This window comes from Neodiprion fabricii, chromosome 6 (assembly GCF_021155785.1).
Source record: "Neodiprion fabricii isolate iyNeoFabr1 chromosome 6, iyNeoFabr1.1, whole genome shotgun sequence".
Taxonomy (NCBI): Eukaryota; Metazoa; Arthropoda; class Insecta; order Hymenoptera; family Diprionidae; genus Neodiprion; species Neodiprion fabricii.
The window spans coordinates 18,759,981-18,786,960 of NC_060244.1; the positions used below are offsets into that span (position 1 = coordinate 18,759,981).

Consider the following 26,980-nt stretch of genomic DNA (forward strand, 5'->3'; position numbering starts at 1 on the left):
ATCATAGCAGACTATTCGAGAATTTCAGAATTCCATGACATTTCCAGGTGTTCCAGAATTCCCTGACGAGTGGTCACACTGGCTAAGTATATGGAGCGCACGGTAACATTAGTTATTGTTGTTCTTGTTGTCTTTCCTATGAATAGTACCGTTTACTGACTTGAGTTGCGCGACGCAGAATATAGAGATCAGGTGATACAACTTCAGTCAACGTATCAGTGGTTATACCGGTTATACCATAGAAATTAGTGATGATGCTACCTCCACGGTTATAAGCCTTATGTAGAGTGGTGCAGCCAGTGTACCCATGCTATAGATCGTAAAACATTTACAGCAGCGAACATAACACGGTGGTAAAAATTGGAACTATTCTAGACGACACTTTTTGGAGTTCAGCTTACGCCACAAATGCATTAGAGTTCGGTCTCCTTCCCTCCAGTCTTCCTGGACGGGGCTATCAAATTAAACATGGCGCCTGCTAGGTTATTGTCGTGAGTGATAATTTATTTTCTGGTGTTAATGTGAAAATTTCACAGGTTTTCCGGGCCGATGCGGAACGCGGCGCGTACGGGAAGGCGTCCCGGCCTCGTTCGCCCCGGTTTAAACGTAACTCTGTTATCAGAACGCCAATAAAACATATAAATTGACTTGCATAAACAGTGGGTTGTGGGTATACACACCCTGACGCGAGATCCCTCGAGTATATCCTCAGCTTTATGGGTTTCTCCTATATTTGTGACGTAGTTAGTAGTTTCTTATTGACTGTTGTTCACCCTCGCAAACAAATACTCTGGCTGATTGGTGATAATTGTATATTAAAACCCGAAAATGTCGAGGTTTTGTACAGTGTTTTCTTCAGTGGGATAAGAGCCACCTTCGGCTGCTTGAAGATCACTTTGGTAAATATATGGATTTTGTTTCTCTGCCACTTTATTTCACAGTCTAATCTATAAACTTTCATATCTGTCACGTGATGACATTAACGGATGATAAGTTTTTTTTTTCGTTTATTTTATTTATTTTTTAATGCATCTCAAATATGGCAGTGAATGAACCTCGACATTAAAACAAGTCAATTAGTATGCACATCATCACACTAACCTGTATCATGCATTATTTTACAGTAATCTAATTAATTAGATTTTATGCGAAATTTTATTCACCAATTTCGACATATTTATTAACCTGAGAAATATACAGTCAATTATCAATTCAATTATATCCATACTAGTAGTTAAAGAATATTTCATTTCATCTTTGACTATGTTTACAGAAAATCAATAAAAAAAAAAAATCAATAATACTGAATTTCCACTTCCAAACATCTTCGAACTCTAATCAAATTTATAAATAGGCCTGATTTGGCCTTCATTATCAATAGATTTAACAGGTTATTGCGTCAATATGCCTGCTGTTATTTTTTTTTTTGTTAATTTCTATTGAATAAATTATAAAAGTATTGGCTCCATTTCTATATTCGAAAAATATTAACTAAGTAATATGAAATAAGACTTTTGACTTGAATTATATTCATTTTGGTTAGATGCCGTAAAGAAATGAAACCCACATCCAATTTTTGAATACTATGATTTGTAGCAAAAACCATATGTACCCGATATCTATCTCTCTTGAGGTTTGTGAACATGGTTGTAATGTTTTTTGTTTTTTTCTATTCTCAAGTTTTAGCTCTTTTAAGTAAATCTGATTGCATTTTGCAAAACTAGATATGTTAACGCTCTCTGCTGCTCATCAGCTCTTTTCTAAATTTTAATTCAACATTGCATACTCCTACATTCCTTAAAAGCAAGGAAATGCACCATTCATAATTCATACTTACATGAACCTGCTTTTAAATATGAATCTTTGGTTTTGATAATTTTTCAACATTGTTAATTAACTAGTGATAAACTAGTTAGAGAAATGACACATCAGCTGCAGATATTGTTCAGTGGCTGAAATTTTTCTTTCCTTGTAAGCTGCTTACAGCCTAAAGATTGTACTCGTGAGCTATCATTAATTCTTAAATAGCTTAAAAATTTCGTTTAAAAAATTATTCTTGTCTATTAGCAAATAATGAAATGTAAAAATGGAAACCAGCTGTATCAACAACAGCTGAAAAATATGTAGAGATCAATTTTGTTAAAAAGGATAACAGCGGAAAGGCTTGGGCCTTATGCCGCCTGCCGGGCTATCGGCACGAGGTTTGTCTACTTTGATGGACCACGGACATCCGGACGCTCGTCATCAGAGCGAGCGATTTTTACATTATCCGGAGAATGGCTCCACACGCTATCAGACTCAAAGCAATACCAATTCACCGAGATATCAGCCGAGCAACAGAGGCACCCACCATTGGACGAGGTAATCAGATACGCTACGGTTGCATAAATGGGAGTGAAATAAGCTTAATAACCATTTTTTGAAACTATAAAAAGATTACGTTGATAAAGTAAAAATTGAAAATCCTTGTTCTTTCACAAATATCTGAACCTAAGCTTATGTTTTTTTCACTTAGCTACTTTATTTTTACCTTGTTGCACCATCGATTTGTGTTGGTATTAAACGACACAGTTTCCATTATTACATGAAAATGATAATGATAGTTATTATCAATATAAAATTTGTTGAGTAAGAAAAAAATTGTTATGGACTAGCCACGGATATTCAGAGGCACGTGCTTCGAACAATAACATGTCGGACAGCAGCGTTTCTGACACACATAGTGGTGGCACGGCTAAAACCGTATCCCAACAAACCAGCCCATCTCATGGAACGTATTCCTCGTCACAATCGCAAAATGACAATAGCTCCATTATTTTCACCGCTCTATTTGATTACGTTGCTCAGGGTGAAGATGAGCTAACGCTTCAAAGAGGTGAAACTGTTGAGGTAATTCAATTAGATATCAATATTTCTTTTCAAATGTGTGTGCATATATATATTCTTGCCTAACATAAAATATCAAGAAACTCTTAAGTATATACTTGTTGTATCAATATATTTATTTTACATTATTAAAAAGTAAGTTCCAAGTTTAAGTAAAACATCAGATGTATTATTTGTATTCTACTAGGTTCTGTCGAAAGATTCAAAAATTTCCGGCGATGAAGGATGGTGGACGGGTAAAATTCATGGAAAGGTGGGAATATTTCCTGCCAATTTTGTTGCTAAAGCTGATAGTATCGACAAGGTCTCTTCAGTTATTGACAAAGTTCAACCAGTAGAAATCGATTTTGATGAATTACAATTAGAGGAGGTCATCGGTGTTGGAGGTTTTGGAAAAGTCTATAGGTGAGTGTGGGGCAACTTCATCTAATATATGATTTGTAACGAGGAACTTATTTCACTGTTGAATAATTTCTTTAGCAAATCTTATTATCAGATCCAGGAATTGTACCTGGATCTATAACTGTTTGATTGGTTTCTTACTACCATGATTATGCTAGATTGCCTGGTAATTTGAACATCTTATTGGCTATCAAGTTGACAAGTGCCTAATCCTATGAAGGAATCACATGAACTTATTGTGCTTATTTTGAATAATTGTTAATCAAAGAATTTCCTACCAAGAGAATTTGGTTGAAGAGATACATTACTTTTATTGAATGTATTAGTATTCCAGGTAGTAGTAGTATAATACATCATCAGTTTTCCTTGAAATCTCGCAAAATTCGTGCACATAGCTAATGATAAATCGAAGTCCGAAGTTACGCTCTAATGGAAAACTTACACCAGATCACGTTTGTAATATAAAAATCAATTTATAAGAACTTGAGGGTCTACTAATGAATTGTTGTTGCAGTTAAAAAGTACGTATTTAAGATCTCTTGCAAAGAAATGGGTGATAAATAAAATTTTTATCTAATTATCTGAATTAACGAGTACCGTAGCACATAGTGCAGCTAACAGAGCAGACCGATAATGTTCACGAGCAGTTTCTTTTCTTCTTTCCAAGCCTAAAGTTGATGAACCCCTGTAATGGATTAGTTAATATTCAGTGAAGTGGTAAATTTGATATTAACACCGTTACATTTAAAGAAAAAAAACGTACGCAGTACCTTATAAAATGTATTGTATTACAAAATACTATCCGAGACAGATTAGAATTAACTTCATGTAATCCTCCAGTTCTTAGATCGTTTTCAAAATTTCCTAATTTTTTTTTTTTTTTTTTTTTATTTATTTTTTCATTTTTTACTGCCAGTTCCCGCCATACCCATTAGAGAATGTCCCCAGAGATCTACCATAGACCTGTGCGGGGCAAGGGAAGAGATGGATTAGTGACCATCATTACGCGGCCTATCATTATTATCATTATTCATAATTCAAGTGGTTAATTGGTGCAATTGATTTTACTTAGTAATTAAGATTTCCTGATGAGATTTTAATCCATTTGCTGCAACATAAATGATTAATTTCCTTTTAATTCCCACAGGGGCTATTGGCAAAAGCATGAAGTAGCTGTTAAAGCAGCTCGCCAAGACCCCGACGAAGAGCCTAGCGTAACGTTAGAAAATGTACGACAGGAGGCAAAGTTATTTTGGCTTCTAAAGCATGAAAATATAGTCTCGATCGAAGGAGTTTGCTTAAAAATGCCAAACATGTGTTTGGTGATGGAATATGCAAGGGGCGGCAGTCTCAATAGGGTTCTTAGTGGTAGAAAAATTCGACCTGATGTTTTGGTAGATTGGGCTATACAAATTGCTCGTGGAATGGATTACCTCCATAACAAAGCTCCAATCAGCTTAATTCACAGAGACTTAAAAAGTTCAAATGGTAATAAGTGTTCATTTAGAATTTAATGCTCTTTGTGAATTATTAAAAGTTGCCAAATAATTTTATTTTCTACTCTTAATGTAGTACTGTTGAGCGAGCCGATAGAAAATGATGATCTCCAGTACAAAACACTGAAGATTACTGACTTTGGCTTGGCACGAGAAGTCTATAAGACTACACGCATGTCAGCAGCTGGTACTTATGCCTGGATGGCACCAGAAGTTATCAGAAAGAGCATTTTCAGCAAAGCGAGCGATGTGTGGAGGTGAGTACTTCTACAGCTTAATGTTCCGGGTCGAAATATGAAAGTCGTAACAATCGTAGCAGGAGGAAAAAACTATAAATTGATTCTTACAACAGTGAGTTGAAATGACGCTACCATTGTAATTGTGTTCATAGCTATGGTGTTTTGTTGTGGGAGCTTCTTACTGGAGAAACACCCTACAAAGGCATTGATGCTTTAGCAATTGCTTATGGCGTTGCTATTAATAAGTTGACCTTACCTATTGCTTCAACATGTCCACAACCTTGGCGATTTCTTATGGAAGGTAAGTAACAATTTTATTGCGGTGCAATTTTATGTGAATAAAGAAAACGTGACAGAGAGTCAATAAGAATATATGAATCTGAACTTGCAGCATGCTGGGCGGCAGATAGCCACGGAAGGCCTGGCTTTGCAGATATTTTAGAAGCTCTAGATGAGGTGCGCAGTGCTTTCGCAGAAACACCACACGAGTCTTTTCACACAATGCAAGAGAACTGGCGTGTTGAAATAGAAGAGGTGCTTCATGGCCTGCGCATGAAGGAAAAGGTAACATTTACCTATTTTTTTTTTTAATAGAAAAGTGCTAGCCATTCATAAGTCAATTAATTATATATGCAGAAAAGGGCATAGATCTAATTCGGTAATTGAGATAAGTTCCATTTTTCAATAACCATTGACAAATGTCATATTTATTATTGAGAAAATGTTCATTACGAACAGAGAGAGATAAAAATACTAATACCAGTTATGCATGTCATATCACGAGAAGTTTCTTTTACTATTTTTCGCAGCCGCTACATGTAATTAATTTATGCGATTTTCGTTAAATGCTACATGAAGGCATGTCGGTCTTTAGAGGAGGTAAGAGTAACAAATCTATCAAATAATACAACATGTAAACAATGTTTTATACACATTCTTTAAACATATTTTCACTTCTTTGAGTGAATATTTTGATTTTTTGTCTTTCTTGAAATATATCTAAAATCTTTCTTGAAAAAAAAAAAAAAACTAATAGATTGTGCATCAAGGAGGCAAAGTAGGTGTATTCCATGCCAAGTGTAACTTTACAGTATGAGCTGTGAACGACTCCAGTGCGAACCAATGACGAATATTACAAATACACGAGGCGACAAAGACTTTGCCTCCATGGTGCACACGTTGCTTCAGGTAACAAAAGTATGGTTTACAATTTTTTTTAAATTTGTTTTCTTACGGAGTACAAAAATAGACCACTGTTTGGTGCTAGGATGTAACGGTGTAGTTTTTTGTACTCTGATGTCTTCTTTTTTATACTGTTGCGGAAACACCTACTTGACGTAGGAAACGTAGGCAAAAAAAGACATACAAAATCATTTTACTATTTTCAGGAATTGCGCTGTAGAGAAGAAGAGTTAACAAAAGCACAAGTGCAACAAAAACAGCATGAGGAGAATTTACGACAAAGAGAACAGGAATTGGCAGCTCGTGAGATAGACTTACTGGAACGTGAATTGACTGTTATGATCATACAGCAACAAAATACACCCACGCCAAACAAAAGGCTTGGTAAATTTAAGAAATCAAGACTAAAGTTGTATAAGAAGGAACCTGGTAGTAACATCAGTTTCCCTTCTGGTGAGCACTTTTCTTTATCACAACATCGAGATTACTCTTATCATTTAAAAGTGAAGTTGAATTTCATTATCACTAATCACTCTAAAATTTAATTTTATGTGACGCGTTATATGAAGGCAATAATCCATTGAAACTAGTCTAACTAACAAAATTTCCGATATCTTTGAATTGAGTATTATTTATTTTTTTTTTTCATGTTTTAAACTGTAAATGGGAAATAATAGATAGAATTTACCAGCTTCAAGTAAGCACTTATATGTAAATAATACAAGCTTCTGTTTACTAGACTTTCGACATACAATCACCGTTCAGCACACGGCTTTAGATCGAGGTAAAAACCGCAACCCTTCAAGACCTAACAGTCCACCTGGATCACCAAGTATTCCGAGACTTAGAGCGATTGCCTGTAAGTTGATATAAAATCTAAGCAGATAGAGAAAGAGTGCTTAATCCTAGCAAGAATAAGAAATGAAATTGGAAAGGTCGAATGTCTTTGATAATTATAAAGTCCACCAACTCGTAATGTTTTATTGCCTTAGTCACATTCATTTCTTTCAAGTGTCCCATGTGTATTTCTTGTTTGCAATCTATAGCAGCAAAAAAATCAGTCTTTTTTGTCCGTCTGCTGATTTGAAATTTTTCAATTTATATAATACCAGATAATACCAGAGATGAAATAATACTCAACGTTAGTTATAATTCTATCAAATTGTAACTGACATAATTTAATTAGCGAATTAATAAGTGAGTAAGAATTTCGATAGTATATAATTGAATTTTCACTGGATCAGGAGCCCTTTAATTCTCGAATGAATTTTTCCACAACATAACTGTATAGTGTACCTTATTCTGCGTAAAATAAATAAAGTGACAAAAACTATATTAAACGGAAATGTATTTGAGTTAGTCAAACTTTAAATAATTTATTTAAATTTCTGTGAGGACAGATTAATATGCATTTTTACATTTTCCATTTCAATTCACTGCTGAGTGTAAATTACTATTCAAATGAAACATTTTTGTGTGAGTCATGAAATGGGATTTTTGATGTTCGGCCATTTTTTCACGATTAAGTTACTATTCAAATAATTTGATATTTTGGACGTCCCTTCCCATTTATCAAATAAGGTAGGATGACTTGTTGAACATTACATTATGTAAATTTTATTATTCTCACATTCTGTTCAACATATTAATTTTTTTGTTTTGGTGTTTGGCACTCTTTACTCTATTATAGTCATAGCATGGTTCAAAATACGCGATTTATGTGAATATATGAATCACCTTAAGTATTATTATCATTGAGGAGCAATTATTATTTTTTTTTTTTTTTTTGAAATTACTGAGCAGAATAGAGAACAGATTGAAGTGTTCTGATGCGTCATTCAAAATATTATTCAATTTTAGCGTATTTTGAAATCTAAATCTTTATAAGTTCAATATCGTATGTTTTGTTTTAATGCAAAACAATATTCTAATCATATATTTTTTTTACGGTATTCTAATATGGTGAAGAAAATGCTACATCCAATTGTGCAATGCCTATAATGTGATGAAATCCTTATTGGTCGATAATGTCTCAGAGTCAAAAAACTATAAAATTCTTTGTTGAATCGACTTATATGAAAGTAATTATTTTAAGTTAAATTACCTTCTATCACCTTTTTTTGGCATTAAAAATTAGCGTATATATTTGTTTGCAAAATATTGCATGACTCTTTGTTCGCTTTCTTGAAATATCCTTTTGTATTGCAATTTAGTCATTTCTTTCATTGCGCATCAAGTTACTTTACGTATTAATTTGAAATATGATTTTAATCAAATTTCGAAAGTGTGAAAATCTAAAATATATTAATGTACATTTGTGCAGTGAGTAGTTAGTACAGTAGCCAGTAGTCCTTTGTGTTTTTTGTTCCTCCTATGTAGTACCAGCAGACGGTATCAAAGGCAAAACTTGGGGCCCGTCTACATTGCACCAGCGTGAGCGTGGAGCGATAATAACGCAGCCCCCAAATCCTGCTTCACCTGATAACAAACGATGGTCTCGGTCTGCACCTGATCTTGAAAAAACTCCACTTCGTACCGCTCTGTTGGCAAGTACGCAGCTGTCGCCTCTTCTTCAAGAAATAGGTAACGACACATCCCGAAAATTGTACTCGTCAGCCAATAATCTGATCGATACACAGTCAGGGAATAGTGCAAGCGGTAATCCAGAAAGTTCAGACGAATTTGTAACAAAACTTGATCATTCTAATGAGGATTCAAATTTTTCTCCAGACATTCACGGAAATACTAAAGTATCTTTTAACTTTTGCAATAATGAAAACGACTGTAATTGTGATGAACAGACTGACAATTCTATAAACTTAGTACATATATCTAAACTTAATCAAAGAACCCAATTTGCTGAAGAATATCCACCATTCTCAAATGCACATTGTAATGTTTTTAATAAGAATTCTGATGATAAATGTAAAAGGTCTAAAAATCCACAACATTCAACAATTGACTCTAGTTACTCGGTACACTCTTCAAAGTTTGTGCACAGTGTAGCTTCATCACTAGTAGGGACTGCTAAAAGGGTGAAAAACAAAAAACGAGATAGAAGTAAGTCAAAAGAAAAGCGTCGTGATAGCTCAGAATCTCGATTACCTTCGCTAGCTGATTTTTTCAAGTCCCCTTCAGGATCCAGAAAGAGCTCACTCAATTCACCTCTATCTTCTGAGAGGAAAGCGTCGGTTGCAATTAAAGTTAGCGATTTAGATGGTTTCGAATCAAGTCCTGAAAATTCAATCGGAAAACCACTTAAGCATAAGTCAAGAAGTTCCAAGAGTCCTTTGAGAGTTCTTAGTAAAATTAAAGCTTGGGGCAGTCGTGATGCATTGGATGATCAGTCTCCTGCAAAAGTTGAATACAATGTACTAGAAAACGCCATCCACATTCCCGGTTTTGATTATTCAGATCAGGAACGAGATCAATATTTACCCAAATTTTTAGCCGCAAATTCACGCGAAGGTATCGATTTTGAAAATCTTGAATCCGATTTGTGTAATCTGGATTCAGAACACTCCAACGATAGTTCAAAATCCAAAAATTCTGTCCAGTTTCTTGAAGAATTCGAACGCAATGAACCAAGATCCTCAATAGACAGTTCAAAAAGCAAAAGTAGTTTAACCTCTAAATATAGCGGTCAATATTCCGATCGTGATGTTGACAATGATTCATTAAAAAGGGATTCAGAATCAAAAAGTAACGAGTTTTTACTAAATTTCGGTGAGAACTCTACAAATATGATTTCAAAAAAAACTATGATTCTTCAAGAGTTTGGCCAGCAAGCTTCAGATTCCAATTATTGCCTAAATGAAAGTTCTGCCGGTTCGTATAAAATTATGAGTATTTCGAGACGCAGTTCTGACAGCACAAGCTCCATTAATTCAGTGACGTCCAATACTTTGGCGACGCAAAAGTTCTTCCGAAAACACAAATAATACTATATAAATCATAGTCTATGGAATAGGTTTCTTTATATTGTATGAAAATTAAGAATATGAAAGATTATTCGATGAAATTGTTTTTTTTTTCTTCTATTTATAAATATATAACATTACCTAACTTAAATTAAGAACCCACGAAATACACTATACAATACACACTCTAAGTTATAATCAATTTAAATGGTGTGGGTAATATGAGAAACAATGTTATTTTTTAATATTAAATTGCGTACTCAGCACGATCGATATCGTGTATGAGATTCATTCCGAAATTTAGATGTCGAAGGTATGGAAACATTAATGCGATATCGAAAAATTTCCCAATCAGAAACAGTAATCATAATATGGCAAAGCTTCAAAAAACTTGTCTGAATTTAAACTGATTTACACTCTTTCTGAATGTACAATATACAATATTAAAACGTAGAGAGAAATTTTTTAACTTTTCAAGTCTTTTTGTACAGATTAAAATGCATTTCTCTGCGAAAACGACGATCATCAAGGATCTAAAGTGATCTAGTGGTCTATAAACACTTCGTAGAAAAAAAGTTATTTCTTATAGTTTACTGTCATATGATAGCAACTATTAATATTTATCCACAGCATTTTCTTAATTGATATCAGTATAATATCTTGAGACAGATTTTGCAATATTACTTAGCATTTAGTTCAAATATGCTGGCTGTTACAGCTACATACTATCAATGCTCAGAGGGTTCATGTGATCATACATTTTAATAGTGTTGAAAGTAACAAATATTTTTACAGTATGTAATGGAATACTGGGGGCTCAGGTTTGAATGATCAATCAATCCGTTTATGATTACTTGGGTCCGTAGACTTACGTGATACATATAGTTATGTATCAGATTTATTAAACAATTATTTAATAATGAAAATAATGTTCCATGCAACAAACTTCTGGGGATCGAAATATTCTATACCGAAACTAATACTAGTTTCATAAATTATAGCAATACAGCAAAAACATTCCTATATTACACCCATCATTTGTATAAGTTAAAAAGTATATTCAAAAAATTGGACATCAATTCTTCATACACAGCATTTAGTTCAATACTGAAGATATATAAACAAAGCATAAATAGAAAGCTTAGTTTCAAAAAACTATGAATGTGTCATTTGTTTTAGTAAGGCAGTCTATTTGTAAATATATCTTGTTTTATCTGAACCGAATATGATTTATCTTCATTTTAAGACTTATATTTTAATCAAGTATTCATACGAGTTGATAGATTAATACTCTCAAATAAATTATACACGTAGATGTATATGGTGTTCTTCTTTCCAGCGGTAGTGCATGCCTGTAATGATCACTCTGTTTGTAGTTTACACTCGAATTCTCGCGTTCAATTATGGAATTGAAAACAATCTATTTAAAAAATCAACAATTACAAGATTGAAGTGTATACTTATATTGTTAAGTAGTGAGTTGCTAATTTTATTTATGTATCACAATTGTTAGTAGTCTTTAGTCTATTGTAGTTTATTTTATTCAAATTAGATCTTGAAGTATAATTATGAGTTATTGATTAGTTTGTAATTTTGTATAATTTTTTTTTCCTTTTTTTTCTTCTGACTTTTTATGCACTGACGTAAAAGCCTTGGTGTGGGACCATATTAAAGTTTAAGATTATTTTAAGTATTCTTAGACTGGCTAGACCGAACGCTCGTTAAAATCACATCACAGCATATTTATCTTAAAAAAACAACAGAATTTCTTTGGGTCCAATCACGTTTTAGCTTTTGCAAGTTTATGTTCATTGTTCAGATAAAACTGTGTCTTCATATAATTTGGCAACTGGTCTTGTACTTTCAGATATGTAAAGGTACACAATTCCATAAACAGAAATCAGAAAATACTAAACAAAATTTCAATGATGAACTAAATTTAATAATCACTGTAAAACGAAGGATATATATATCTACAGTTTGTTGCTCTGGGACGATGTCTTACAGTATTTCTATGCATAATTTTTTTAAACTTGACAACATATTTAGCCCGTAATATACGGAATAGTTGTTTAGTATTTTAGTTTTTAGTAACCAATATTTGATGCATTCTCAAGTACATTCTCTATGTGCTTTCACAGATTATCACGTACGTTTTGATCACATTCTTGAAGATATAAAATGATGCAGTTATCAAACTAATTATGGAAACAAACCCCTTAATCTGTAAAGCTGCCTGAAAATCTGAAATGCAATATTTACTCCTTAGCTTTGGAAATAGTTTCGTCTTTCATGACTGTTTTCTTATTTACAGGCAATAATTAGATTTTATTTTACAATGTCACACTTCTAATCGCACCTCGCATTGAAGTTATAAAGTCAACATTTCGTCTTCTATTTCTCTCAGCCTATATATATAATTTTTTAAAATTATTCAAAACTTTTTTCTTTTTCATAAATTATTAAGCATTTAATGTTCTGTGAGTATGTTCTTACTGTTAATTTGTTCTCTGCACATAAATTTTACTTTCCTTATAATGTGCCTGTTTTATTGCTAATTTCCGATTCACAAGTCTAGTAAAGTATCAGGTACTGCAAAAGCACTTCGATATTCTGATATGCATTGTGTGAACTTTTACGCGAATGTAATAGACGAATTGGGATGATCAATTGTTTTTAACTGGCGTTCAATATTGGGTTCAATTAAAGGTTCTGAATAAAGGAAAAACGAATCCTTTCTGGTGTTGGCTTTTCTCAATTACAGTAATTTAGAGTACATAACACTCTTAACAAATGTATCTAACAGATCGCTGTAATTTGGATGTGTAATTATTTAGTTTGAGATTTCACATTCGATATTTGAATATCTGCGCCTGAGAACTGTAATTAATATTTCAATTTATATGATTTCTTCAAATGAACAGTTAGTTTTGCTTATTTCTTTTATCGCTATTCGACGTACTTTACTTCGGATCAATTTTTTTTTATCAAACTATGTCAATGAAACAATATTTAAAATTTCAGATTAGCAACTTTCGTTGTCATTTCAAATATCGGTAATATAATTCCAGATAATTTACAATCCAAGAACTGCTATTGCCAAGAAAATCAAAACTTGTTACAAAATAAATGTTCAGAATAAACATGATAATGGCTCTCAGGTGCAGGATTAACACACATTTGTACTTTCCCACAGAAGCGTTCACATCTTTTCCTATCGCAAATTTGTCCTAGATGAAACAGGTATTCGTATTGGCACATCATATTTCCATTTGACATGCACTGTATGAACTGTCGAACACTTCGCACACAATACAATAGGCACTTACATGCAAAAGACACATCTGTATTTACCTATTAAATTTTTTCAATAAAATCTTTTCAGTTGTACAGATTTTGTTTAGTTTTCATTAATTTTTTTTTTTTTTACGCTCAGTATACCGCAAACTCATGAGTTTTGCTGTTCAAATGAATAGTCATTTGCCAATTATGTTATAAAACTACGAAGATGTTGCTCTTGTAACTTGATCTATATCAATTATAATCTTATTTTGATTCTCAGTATCGTATCTACTAGAAATGCGTAACATCATATGCAATGATTTAAATGTGATACTTCTGATAATCCTTATCACGGATTACAGTATGTTTCAAAATTTGTATACCATTCTAGATTCCTAATCCTTGACTTGTTATTGCAAGTAAGGATATTGTTTACTGAAGATACTTCACAGCAATATAACAATGAAATTGTAGCTTGATACATATATATTCCATTAGGTAGGTCAGCCATAATGCTGTTACTCTATGAAACACAAATACAGCAAAACTCGAGTGTTAAGAAGAGGCACAAAGATAACTCCGCATAACTGAGCGTAAAGAAAAAATACATCCTGCATGTACCCCATGGGATCCTAACTTTTAACTTCACTTGGTTTTGGTCCTATCCCTCCTTGAACATCCCGTTATTTACCCAACTCGCAGCCTATTTAATAAAACACATTTAAACAAAATATTGTTAGAAATATTTTAAATTGGTCAGAGTATTGATGTTGTATTTGTTTGCATAAATCCATTGTAATTTTGGCTGTGCAATTACACTAAGTATAGTAATTTATGTGAACAAAGATTCAGTCATTGTATTTCCAAAATTTTTGGCAAAAACTGAACATGACTGATCGAAATTTGTACTTCCAGAAATCGCAGACATACTTTGAAGAGTGAAATTAGTAAAGCAATATATCGTATACTTATCCTGGATTACTATGAATTTTTTATCTCATTCATAAAAACTGAGGCATTATTATTATACACAGTTGTAAGCGCTACGATCAATACAGTTTGTAATTCAAGTTATAATCAGTCATGTAGATTCAAAACCCACGCTGCTTTGAGTAGATTAAGTGCCGTCACAAGGTGTTTTCCATTCAGAATCAAAATGACCCAGGCTCAATTGTGTGACCAATAAAAAATTCTGTGTTATCTTCCTACAATGATCTCATATTGGCTGCGCAAGTGAGCCTCATCATTTTGATCTAAGAAGGAAAGTGAGTCTGGCATTTGGTTTGTATAGCATGTTTTGACATTCTAATGTTGTATTGCTCGCTTGGAAACTCACCACGTTACTAGCTTTGTATTGTAATTCAATTACCGCCTCATATAGTTGATTGTATTCAACTACTAGTTGATGAAACGAAGGATTGTATGTTGCAGATAGCAAAATTGTTTCACCTACCAATCATTACCTGTAGTCTGTATAGCTGTAATTATTTACAAAATCCAATGACTAATGAATGACTCATCGATACATGTATTCAACCATAATATAGATTTTCAGCACATTACTATTTTTTTACCCGCTCAGTACTTGCACAACCATCAGCTTTACAATTCAATATCCAAACTATGTAATGCTTTAATCTGCGCATAGTCAACTTGTGCTTCTGTTCTAAATATGTCTCAATCTACACCATGTAATTGATCTATACACATGCATATATAAATGTATATATTCTTGTACTCGAAAAGTCTTTCATGTTGAACTTTAATAAGTTATAAAACTAATTGTAGGCTTCTGTAATAAATATTCTTTAAATGATCCATAATAAGGCATCAGTAGCTACTTGAGAAAATTGGAAAATCTAAATTTTATTTTGAATTTTACTAGTAATAACAGTAATAGTAGCAAAAATCATATTAATAATGATAATAATGAAGCCGTTATAATTGCATATATCCTGAGGCCCATTATAATCTGTAAATTCAAGTGGAGTGGACTTAATTATTCGAGTATGAGAAAACAGGTGTAGATTTATTCATTGGAACATGAAGTAAAAATTGTTATGTAACAGAATTAATATCAATCAACATCAATTGAGAAAAATATGCTGGAGCCAAATATGTGTGCAAGAAATTACTAATCAACAAGAATTTATTTTTTATAAGATTTGTCAAACCTACCAATACGGTCGTTTTATACCTTACTACAAATCCACTAGTGTTTACAGTTATAACAGATGTATCACAAGTATCTTCAAGCTAACTTCTTTACGATTTACTAAAATTTATTGAGCTTTAACGAAAAATTTGGCTGATCTGCTTCGTTAAATGATGGACAGACTGAACTTTGGTGTTTCCTTACATGCCAAGAATTTGATACTTGATTGAAATACCAAGCATTAAATAAATAATATATATATACATAACAAATATGTATATGTATATATTTATTATTGATGGTAGCCTAAATTGGTACATCTCAATTGCTGAATGTATTTTTTTCACTATGTGTATACTGAATTAATTATTTTTGAATGCTGTCTTTCAATACAGTACTGACGCAGGAACTTTCTTGTTCCATATCCCAAAGTATTTAATTTTTTCTGCCTGGTACTAGAGACAAATAGTAGAAAGTGTTAATATGTTGTTATTAACATACTTGGTTACATTGTTCAAAATACCCATAGTTACAAAATATTATCTAGGTTATATTAATTTTATTTTCCATACCAATAGAAAATTTACATGATAATACTAACATTGAGTGTTAGTCTGTTCGAATTTTCATTAAAAGCTGCTAAGTAGCAAAATATGAGTGGCATGATTTATCGTTAGAAGGTATGATTATTATTTGATATTGATTGAAAAATTTCTTTCTACTGACGAGACCCACGTTATTCTTTTAATTCTCTCTAAAACTGCGTCTAAAACTAACGTAGCGTGCTTTTTGAGTTTGTTTTTGAATTTCTGTCGCTAAGATATCAAATAATAAAGTGTTCAATGACTACTATTAATGTATACATATTTATAAAGAAAAGTGGATGCAAAAACACACATCGTTTTTTATCGTGTATGAAGATGATGTTTTTAATATGCTTATCACAAGACAAAATGTGTGCTTCCCACTTACGTATACTTCGGTTGCCTGATTGTAACTATTACTCAAATGAGAGAGTCGAAGTTAAGACATTAAGAAACATGATATTCAAGTATATTTGAGTAAATCATCTCTGTAAATCGATAAATGAGTCCCGATAGTGTGTAACTGTTAAGGCAGCTTATGGACAGCAGTATTTTTAATACAAATAATTTTCCCCTGTCAGTCTCAATATTCTGAGGCATCACCACAAGCATTAATATTTTTTGCAACCAGTCTGAAGTATAATTTACAAAAAAATTGTATATTTTTATGGCGATATTGAATAGAATCGGATAATGATTTATCAAAAATTCACGACATTTTCTCCAGCTGCCAATCATTGGATAATTCAGCAAGCAAACTTTATTCCGCATTGTTCATTGAATGAAAAATACACCGTACTTATAATAAATGGTCCATAGTCCCTCAGACTACAAGTATATACACTATAAGAATAGATATACTACAAGAATATGGGGCATTCCATGACATCTGGATCAAAATTCTAAATCAATATCTCATATTAGTTTTATAATTTTTTGTATGAAAGTACATCACGAAAAACGAAATCCCGATTATTTCAGAATTTTTCGACCCAGTGTATCTCAAGTATAATTAAAAAACTTGAAACAAAAACCCGTACATTTAAAAATCTGAAAAATTTCAGAAAAATCTTATAAAATGTAACAAAATTTTGGACGCCCATTAGAAGGTGGAAATTTCATAACTTCAAAAGATAAGTAAGAAAAATCTTCTAATAGGTGTTAAAAATTTTGATATATTTCATAAGATTTTGTTGAATTTTTTCAGGTTTTAGAAAGTAGGAATTTTTGTTTCAAGTTTTTAAATTATACTTGAGATACACTGGGTCGAAAAATTCTGGAAAAAATTGGGCTGCGTTTTTTGTCATGTACTTTTATACCAAAAATTATAAAGGTAATCTGAGATATTAACGTAGAATCTTAATCGAGATGTCATGGAATGCCCCATTTACGCTATACTATACAGATCATACAACAAGAAGGTATAATATTGGCATTAATCAATGTCATATACCAAATTTAATGCAATGTTTATGATTACATGCTAAGAAACCAATTTTTTTTATAGACTACTCAGCATTGTCGCCAGAACTTCCGACTGATTGGATGACCTCGGATTATCCTATCAAACCTGGCCTTACTGGGCCCTACATTATGCCAATGCCAGTTCCCATGCCCACGCTGTACAATGGGGAAGTCAAGAAACCCAAACTGAGCATAATCGAACTGGTTCTGTACAACATCGCTGCCATGTTAGCTGGTGTGGCAACGGGATATGACGTTCGAATGTCAAATGTGTCACCAATTCATCCAAGGTTGCAGCCAAAGCCAAGTAACTGCGAAGATGACCAATCCAGATGGTGGTTTCAAGCTGAGACTGGTTCCAACAGGAATTCTGCTTACTTAGGTCCAGATTATGAATTCAGCTCATCCAGTGGCTATCCCCATAATACATACCATGGACCGGCAAGACACTACAGGTTCGTACTGTACAGTTTTATGTATGTACATCAGATAGCCGATATGGATATTTAAGTCAATCTTGAAAGGCCGTGTTTACGCGATGCATACTAAATTATTCATAAATATGAGAACACTTTCATGATAACTAATGCGTTACTATAATAAATTAATGTTGTATGAATATTCAAGTACAATCAACACATGCACAATTGAATTTTAGGCCGTTTCTAAGTAACATGGGAGGTATACCACCTGGTCTCCCATCAAATGTAATGCCAGACAAACCATTACGGTTTACGGACTCACCCCAACACTATGTAACATCGGCCAACTCTAATGCGCCAACACCTAGTCCACGTAGAAAAAGCTCTAGTACAAACAACGACGATACTTACTCACCTGATATTGGAAGGATCGATAGGATTGATAGAATCGATCGAATTGACCGTGTGCCAACAATATTCATGGGGAACATTGCGGCAATACCGGATTATGGACCACCTGTCTATGCAGTCGTTCCAACAGAATACTATAGACCTCCCGAATCTACATATTTTGTGCCCTCAGATTATCAGTGAGTATCCAATTCAATGAACCAAGAAATGATTAAAGACTAGTTTACCTCACTTGACGGGAGTTCATCGATGTCTTGTGTGTATATTTGGTATGGTTATATTTTGTATAATAATTTTTGCGCTTTTGTCCATCATATGCACAGTTCAACAAATGCACTATTAATCTTTGTATGCTTTTTTAGTCTAAAGGTATTACTATTTGAGATAATAGTCATTTTATGCAAAATCATCATGGAGACTATGGCAACAAAACTATGGGACTTTAGCATACGCTATCTAGTCACCAACAGGTACGGCTGTTCGCAGTACTGGTTGATTGCTCATGCTAAAGTCCTACAAATATTTACTGTCGCTTCCTGTCTATATATACAATACAAACGTTTTATCTTTGTGTTTCCGCTATTACACAGTTCTTTCGGTTATGAAAATCAAAAGGTATTATGTAGTAGATTCTATGTTCAATACATATTTAACGTCTTCTAGTGACAGAATGCTGGAATGTCCAGAATTCCCACACGCCTATGATAATCCGAGCAGCATAAATAGTCCTGCACGTCCTATGCCAAGACTTCCACCTTATACTCATCACCGGACTTCGTCCAACGTTTCAAATGCAAGTACGTCTAGCCAAAGTAATGTTAATCCAACGTTTCGACTTGAAGATGAAGCTGATTACTCAATGTATTCACCAAGCCATTATTATCAACGATCGTCTAACGCTATATCCAGTGTTTCTAGTTATAATTCGAATATTTTAAATCATGACTACAATTCTCTGTATTTGACACGACAAAATTCACATGAATCAAACCCGAATTCAAGTGAGAGACCAAGTAACTTGGAGGTTGTCACGAGGCTTCGATCGAGTCTGAAAAGATCGAACTACTCTTATAACTCGCCGAATAAGAATCCAAGTAAAAATAATTCAGGCTCTGGTACGCCAACTAATCCTACGCCACCAGACTCTCTAACTTCTGAAGATTCAAGTTATGTTTCAGCAAAAGATAGCCAAATTTCAATTAGTAGAGTCAGATTCTCACCAGTTACATTTGAGAGAGATAACACTACTCGAGATCATCGAGAAACGCTCTTAGATATACCAGTTCATGGGCAAACCCAAGATATCACGGTACCATTGCAAGCCAATCGAAGGCTTAGTAGAAGCCGAAAACCAAGCATTTCAGAATTAGAAAGAGAATTTTTATCATAGCATTGGCTTATTTAAAGCTAAACATGAAAATATCAAAGAGAACACAGTTGTGGATTGTTTGAAATTGGTGACCTGAGGATCGTTTATTAAATTGAAAAGGCGCAAGTAAAATACAATCATGCGGCTTAGTCATACTTCGATCTCTTGGTCTTCAATTTAAGTTTAATTTGATATATTTGTGGACCAGTAACTTGTATATCAACTATAAGGAAAACAACGGGTCGAACTAGAATGTTAATAAGAAACAATGATGCTCGTATAAATTACAGTTTGATATTTTCAAATTATGGAGTCGTGATATGACCAAAAATACATCGTATAACCATTAAAGTAATTATGAACTGGAACCTGCATTAAACACTGCCCTTTGTAAGCAAATATTCATGAAAATCTTTGTTATACAGTGTCTTTCTATCATAAAGAATTCATTCCAAATATGTGCAAGGCAATACTTGCTTGGTGTTCAATATTGAGGTTGATCAATACTGAGAAGCGCAACATTCCATTGCATGATTAGAATTAAAGGTCATGTTATAGTTCTACCTTTACTGATCAACTCATTTCATTAAAATTTTTCGTTTATTCAATTGAAAAATGAATAGTGCATTTGCATTTTGATAGCAAAATTTGGGAAAGTCATTTATATTTTGATAACTCTCTGTCAGTCTTGTTAATTCATTGATTGTATAAGCAAAAAAGTAACAATGAGGTGACTTGATCAGTGAAGCTAGAGCTGTTTCATGGCCCATGTCAGTATTTCTTTGGCAGTTAGTACGAAGATTAGACAATAGTAAGCTCAAATTTTTTTTTATATGTAATGAACTTGGTGAGAACTAAAGTCATTTATCAAATAATTTTGATTCAATATTGTAAAAATATTTATGCAAACAGTGATAGAAATGTCACAGTTTTATCAGGGTCAATGTGATTTTGTTCTTTCATCTTTAGACTGCTTTATTCCGTGTTTCCCACAATTGTTTATTACTGTACCTTGTGGTCTTACTGTCACAAATATCCCTGTTTTTGGAAGCTAAGGACCAGAAGAGCACGACCCTCAAAAAGCATTGGATACTGCCATAATGAGGGCGTATCTCCGATTGTAACATGTATATCCCATAAGTCAAGGCCTCATTCATAAAGGGATAAGCCACAAATGTTTCAACCTTACTACTACTGGAAGGATGGATCACTAAAATTTAAAGAAGAAGATAAAATGTTAGTGTTTTACGTCCCTCTCGCAGTGAGGTGTCTTCTAAGATTGTAAAAGATTCAACTGCAATACTGCCACAGAGCGTATTCTCTTTTTTTAATTCTCTTAAGATGCGTGCTTCTGATAGTATCAAAGCAAAAATGAGGTGGCTCATGCCTTTCTTGCTGGAACTTGTATTATGAAATTTACGAGTTGGTAAGAGATACGCTTTTCTGGTCCTTAGCCCTTGATATATTTCTTATTCGACAGCATTCACAATTTTGAAATATTTTGTCTGCTGTGTCTTTTTAGTATGTTCAACCGTATGGATAAACTGCACATTTTATTTTTCGTGTACGGATGTTTTAATAGTATACATATTGTTCTAAAATGCGCAAATTCGGGCCTGTATACTCATATGCAAATTGTGAGTTATTATTTTACTGGTGTGGTTGAAATACTCTTGAGTTGTAATTGGAATGAAGAATTCGACCAATTCCGCTATAAAATGTTATTTTGGTTACGAATAGCATATCATTCCTTTTGAAATTCCAATGAAACCCTGCATTTATTCCTATTATGCATTCTTAGATAACTCTGCATTGACTATTCCAGTATTTTTTACAGATCAATATTAACAACGGGAATGATAGATACTTATAACAACAAATAGTCACTTTTACACCGTGTCGTTTTTTCTATCTTTCAAAGCGGATAGTTTCATAATTTTATTATGTGTGTACACATTTGTTCACGCACGTGCCTCCGTGTATGCAAATATATCTAGATATATGTACTTGATAGATGTATATGCTTTGTGATGGTCTGCCATAAATATGTGCATATATTGTCGTTACATATAATTATTTATCGACATAGCATAATGTGAAAAATTCAGTGATTGGTATGGCTTGGTTTCTGTATAAATAACTTTTTCACCGTTATATGTACAAATATGTGTACAGTATAGTAATATTGCCAAAACAAGTGGTGTGATGAAAAAAATAAGAACTCTTTGCCATCTTTCCCGTGACACACATTGTATATTATCAACATAATAATGTTCATGTTAGGAGTATATACAGTACATTGTTTCAGTTGTACAGCCTGTTTGTACAGTAACATAATTCAAAATAGGCTAAATTTATTAATTGTTAATATCACAAACTATCTAAAGCAGTAAAACTTTGATTAGCATTAAATTATATTTTGGCACATCTTTCCAATGACCCTGGTTCAAGAAGGTCTAAACCTTTTATAGATTATGAACGTGAAAGGTTTAGAATTACTGGTATTATAGAACTCACTATAATTAATGTAATTACAGTGTTACTTTAAAAACAGGCTAAATATTGTATATTCTTATCACAGTTCGTATTTTTTACGGGATTTTTTTGAAATTCGTAATAATATAAAGTATATCTAATTTTATCAATGTACCAATCATGTTTTTTTTTAATTAGCACTTCATGTAACGCATGCTGTAAATAATTAATAGTATGGAAGTTGTATATATACATATTATAATATACTAAATATAGTTGGAAATAAATTTAACATCTGTACGTACCTACTACAAGCGAAGGAAGTACGGCGAGTTGAAAGAGAAATCCTCAGTAATTAGTTAATACATACTTTCTAAAAATAATTTAATATTCGATCAATCATTATTGTTGATTTAAATGTACAGAACTGCAATCAAAAGCCGTCTTCATTTCTGGCAATATTTTGCGTTGCATTTTATTGAAATCAAAATCTATTTTATTTTATGTTTCATTTATGTTTAGTGCTGAAAACGCGTGGAATATTAAATTGTATGATTTTGTTATAAATTTTGTAATGAAACTATATTATTTAATCGTGGTTATATTTCAACGACTTGAAGTTTGATAGAAGGTGAACATCAGTATTGTTATAGGATACGCCGCAATGTACATAGCTTCTAAAATTACGATAACAAAATCAGTTCCATAGTCTTCGAGAAGGGTGCACCATCACAGGTTACTGAATTAGATTACTCTGAGCGTTTTGTAAGAAAACATGGTTTTTTCATATTTTCACAGTAGACATTATTGTAAATGAATCAACTCATTTCAAATGTATGCAAGAAATGTATGAAGAAATAATTCTAACTAAGTACTGATAAATTTGTTACTTTATTTCTTGATTATACCAATTTATCTGAAGGTATATATTTTAATGTTACATAACAAAATTTTATTACGGAAACGTTTCATTGGAACAAATTAAAAGTTTCTCAGTAATACATATTGTGTAAAAATTGTTGCTTCAGCATAAATATTTCCTAACATGTTACAAGCCATGTTACTTACAGTGATACTGGTTGATTAATTTTCTTATGTGAATTAGCTTCACAATCAGTAATGGATTACAAATTAACAGAGTAACACATTTTTGATTAGTAAAATATGATACAACAGTAAACATACGAGTGTATATCAGAATGATCTGGATGTTTTTAGAATTATTCAACATCAATGTGGGTACATTTGTTCTTTTGTTGTTACACTGATGTCAAAGGTAAAAAATATAATGAAACACCACTTCTTGAAGATCGGCTTGTCTGTAATGCATAAAAAATTTGCGGTGCTAGAAATGGCGTACTTAATTATTATAAGTATTTAAAAAAAATTCAACATGCTTCCAAGAAACACTTGAATTATAGAAAAAATATTAGATCATTAATCGCTAATAATAATAATAATTAAAATGACACAATAATTATTATTATCATAGTAATAATTTGATCACAAATAATACTCGGCAGCTATAAACGTATTGATTGTGTAATGGCGCTTGTTCGCCGACAGTGCTAGTCTAAGCTATATTTATTTTTTATATTACAAACTTGTTTAGTATATAAGTAATTAATTCAATTGCGCATTTAATTCAATTCCATTGTAATAGCTTAGGTGTTAAGTATTCTAGAAATGTATGGTCGTAGAGTGCTGAGTAGTAGTGCTGTAGTGGTAAGAATCTGTGCATATCCACTTGCAGCATATGTTGGTATATATTATACCAATTAGATTATTGATTCATAAAATTTAGATTGATTATAAATATAAATAAATCCACAGTTGTTAAAGATTTCAGTAAATCATTGCGAAATAGCTACGACAAATGAATTATACCAAGTTCTAGTAGTAGCATTTCCACAGGGAACCAAGCATCATGTATCGTGTGATACTTTATTGTAATATTCAGCACTCTTGACTCTGCTGTACTTATACTCTACTATGTAGATATTTTTAGGATTAACTTATTTTCGAACTACATTCCTTTTGCTATTGTAAACGTTGCAATATTGAAATGGAAGAATACATGCTGACTGCTGAGTGTCTGCAAAATTTCATAAGGCTCCCTCTTGTTTGCTCCTATGTACGTACGTGTGGATAAGTTATGTAAACATACTTTATATAAAATAGGAATCAAAAATATTACACTTATTAGAGTTTGGAAGAAATTGTGCAAACAAATGTGAGGTATACAGTTTTTCAGACATTCTGCTCAGTCTTTGAATATTACAGCAATTCGATGATGATGTTAGCGCATTGTGTATCGGAGGTAATCTTCACAATGTCTGATAGCTAGTGATTGGCAGATGAAAAAATGCAATATTCATATATCTTATACATATAATACAACAGATGGCAATCAGTAATATACCTATTAAATTTTTTTCCCTGCACCATTAAAGATAATCCACAAAGAAAAGAAAATTGAAAGTTACTGGTCTTGCAGTATCGATACACTAGTGATAATCATTTTTCTGAATTACTTGAAAAGTTCTAACATTTTAGCTGAGTCACTTTGAATAAAGTTGTTTGAAGTGTATCAGAGAACGACAAAACTAAGGTAAAATGTTGAGGGAAATGAGGATTTCTCTACAAAAAAATTAAAAATCTTTCCAACGAATTTTCGGTTAAAAATGTTCACCAGGATACTAAAGCAAATTCTAATTCTCTGAAAAAAGTGAAGATGTAGCTCCACAGTTACGATAAATAATAAAAAATTACATTCATATGTAAACTGTACAGAAGCTTACTTAATAGGGCTATTGCTATAGGGACGTAGCTATTCTTACAGTTGTGGTAATTTTATTAGAACTCATTGCTATAATATATTGCAATTCGGCAATCCACCTTCCTGTTATAGTTGTAGCTATCTCACAATGATATCCAGCTAAATGACTGTAATGACAACTATCTTACCGTATTTCCATCAGTACCTTTCATCCTCTATCACTCAATAGGTATTTCGATTGTCCTGAAAGTGAAATCCCAATTCGAGGTATTGTGAATGAATAAAAGTCATACCTTAATAGTACAACTGGTGCCTCCATGATTTCTTATAAACTACTTCACAGAGAAACTAAATATATAAAGCTTCGTAATTGAAACCATACCTATACTGGCAGTAACAGTTAATTTGAAAAATCAATCCTATCAACTTTTACTGTAGAATTTCAATTTTTTATTAATATCAAGGAGTGTCATTAACCAATTTTCTCCATATTGCTGGCATCACTGATAGTCCATGCTTATTTTCTAAAATTCAAAAAAATGTAAAAATATAATCAAGTTAATGTTATTTTCTGTAGACAGGTATATTTTAAAAACACATCATTTTGAACTAAGTAATGTCTTTTATTTTTCTCAAATGACAGATCATACATCCCATTACAAAATGCATGCATATGCAGCGCTTGTATGTTAAATATCCACCGATGTAATTTCAGCTCGAATGTATGAAATGTATAAATATGATATGGTTATTGTTAAAATAACGGAGCATATCTTAACTGATTAACATCAAGAACTTTGAATCACTCATATCCTCAACCTTTTACAATAGACAAACGTAAGTAATAAAATCATTTTATAGTTAAGAGAAGTATTCCTAAAGATTAAAAGTTATTTGAACATGTTTTTTTATTTACTGGTAGAATACATATTACTGAAATGCACTTTTAGTATAAAAAAATGTAGAAATTACATCTATTATCTGTTGAAATTGGAAATGATTCAACAAGCGCCTTATTATGAATTATGTAAAAATTGGCTCACAATTTAAACCATCAGAGATCATTTGCTCTTGATGTGTTCATTCTAGGTATATTATAGTAAAGTAAAAAAAAAATTAAAATATACAATATCAACCTTCATAGTTCATTCAAATTCGTACTAAACGAACCTCATGCGGACTTTGAACTTATACAAAACTTGGAGTTATCAGAAAATCTTCGTTGATCGAGTTTCAAAATTTGAGGCTACCGAAATTATGAGATTATACAATATATTGTATGAGAAATTGATATACCATACATCGCAATTTCATAATAATGAGAGTGCATTGAAGTGAAATCGACTTGCATGCTATATTCCTCAGTACATACTAATACTGTGATCCAAGACATTGAGTCGCGAGATATCGGTCAAATAGTCTTCTTCAATTTAAATGCATTTCACAGAATTTGTAATTCTACGTTTTTTCCGATTTAATACCATCACAGACCGAAGAACATAAGCTCAACTCTTTTATTTGCACTAAAAATGTATTTTTCCAAGTATTGTATGTATGTATGTACATTGTATTATAAATATCTAATTATAAAGAATTTTAAGTAGCAACTTGAATCTATTATAATTATTATACTAATAATAATACATGGCCATATCCTGTAGGTAACATGCATTATTAATAAACAATTTGAAATCATTTACAGAGATTGATGTTAATTGCACAGACGCCGCAAACACGATATTCCTATGTTTTGTAAAATAATCAGTATGTAGATTTCGAAATATGTAATCAGTTTGGAAATACCGCGAAGTAGATAAGAACGTCCGTTTCATACTTCTACGTTCATCAACACATCCAGAAATGTCAAGATCAGGAATGTGTTCTAAAACTCGGTAGAACCTCTACGGAGAGCCT

General features: G+C 32.5%; 1 protein-coding gene across 4 annotated transcripts; it reads left to right on the forward strand.

Annotated features, from left to right (window-relative positions):
* The first annotated feature begins 461 nt into the window (after nt 1-461).
* LOC124184352 (mitogen-activated protein kinase kinase kinase 11-like) lies at nt 462-25,369 on the forward strand. 4 transcript variants are annotated; one of them, XM_046573945.1, is made up of 15 exons: nt 462-899; nt 2,148-2,361; nt 2,655-2,889; nt 3,074-3,291; nt 4,436-4,776; nt 4,861-5,041; nt 5,176-5,324; nt 5,415-5,587; nt 5,882-5,902; nt 6,412-6,658; nt 6,945-7,064; nt 8,585-8,788; nt 17,654-18,065; nt 18,269-18,622; nt 19,107-25,369. In XM_046573945.1, the coding sequence occupies exons 2-15, from the start codon at nt 2,174-2,176 to the stop codon at nt 19,831-19,833; spliced, it is 3,570 nt and encodes a 1,189-aa protein (XP_046429901.1). In that variant the 5' UTR covers nt 462-899; nt 2,148-2,173; the 3' UTR covers nt 19,834-25,369. The 4 variants fall into 4 exon arrangements, with proteins under 4 accessions (XP_046429901.1, XP_046429902.1, XP_046429903.1 ...); XM_046573946.1 differs by having other exon boundaries at nt 19,113-25,369; XM_046573947.1 differs by lacking the exon at nt 5,882-5,902 and having other exon boundaries at nt 463-899.
* Nucleotides 25,370-26,980: the final 1,611 nt, after the last annotated feature.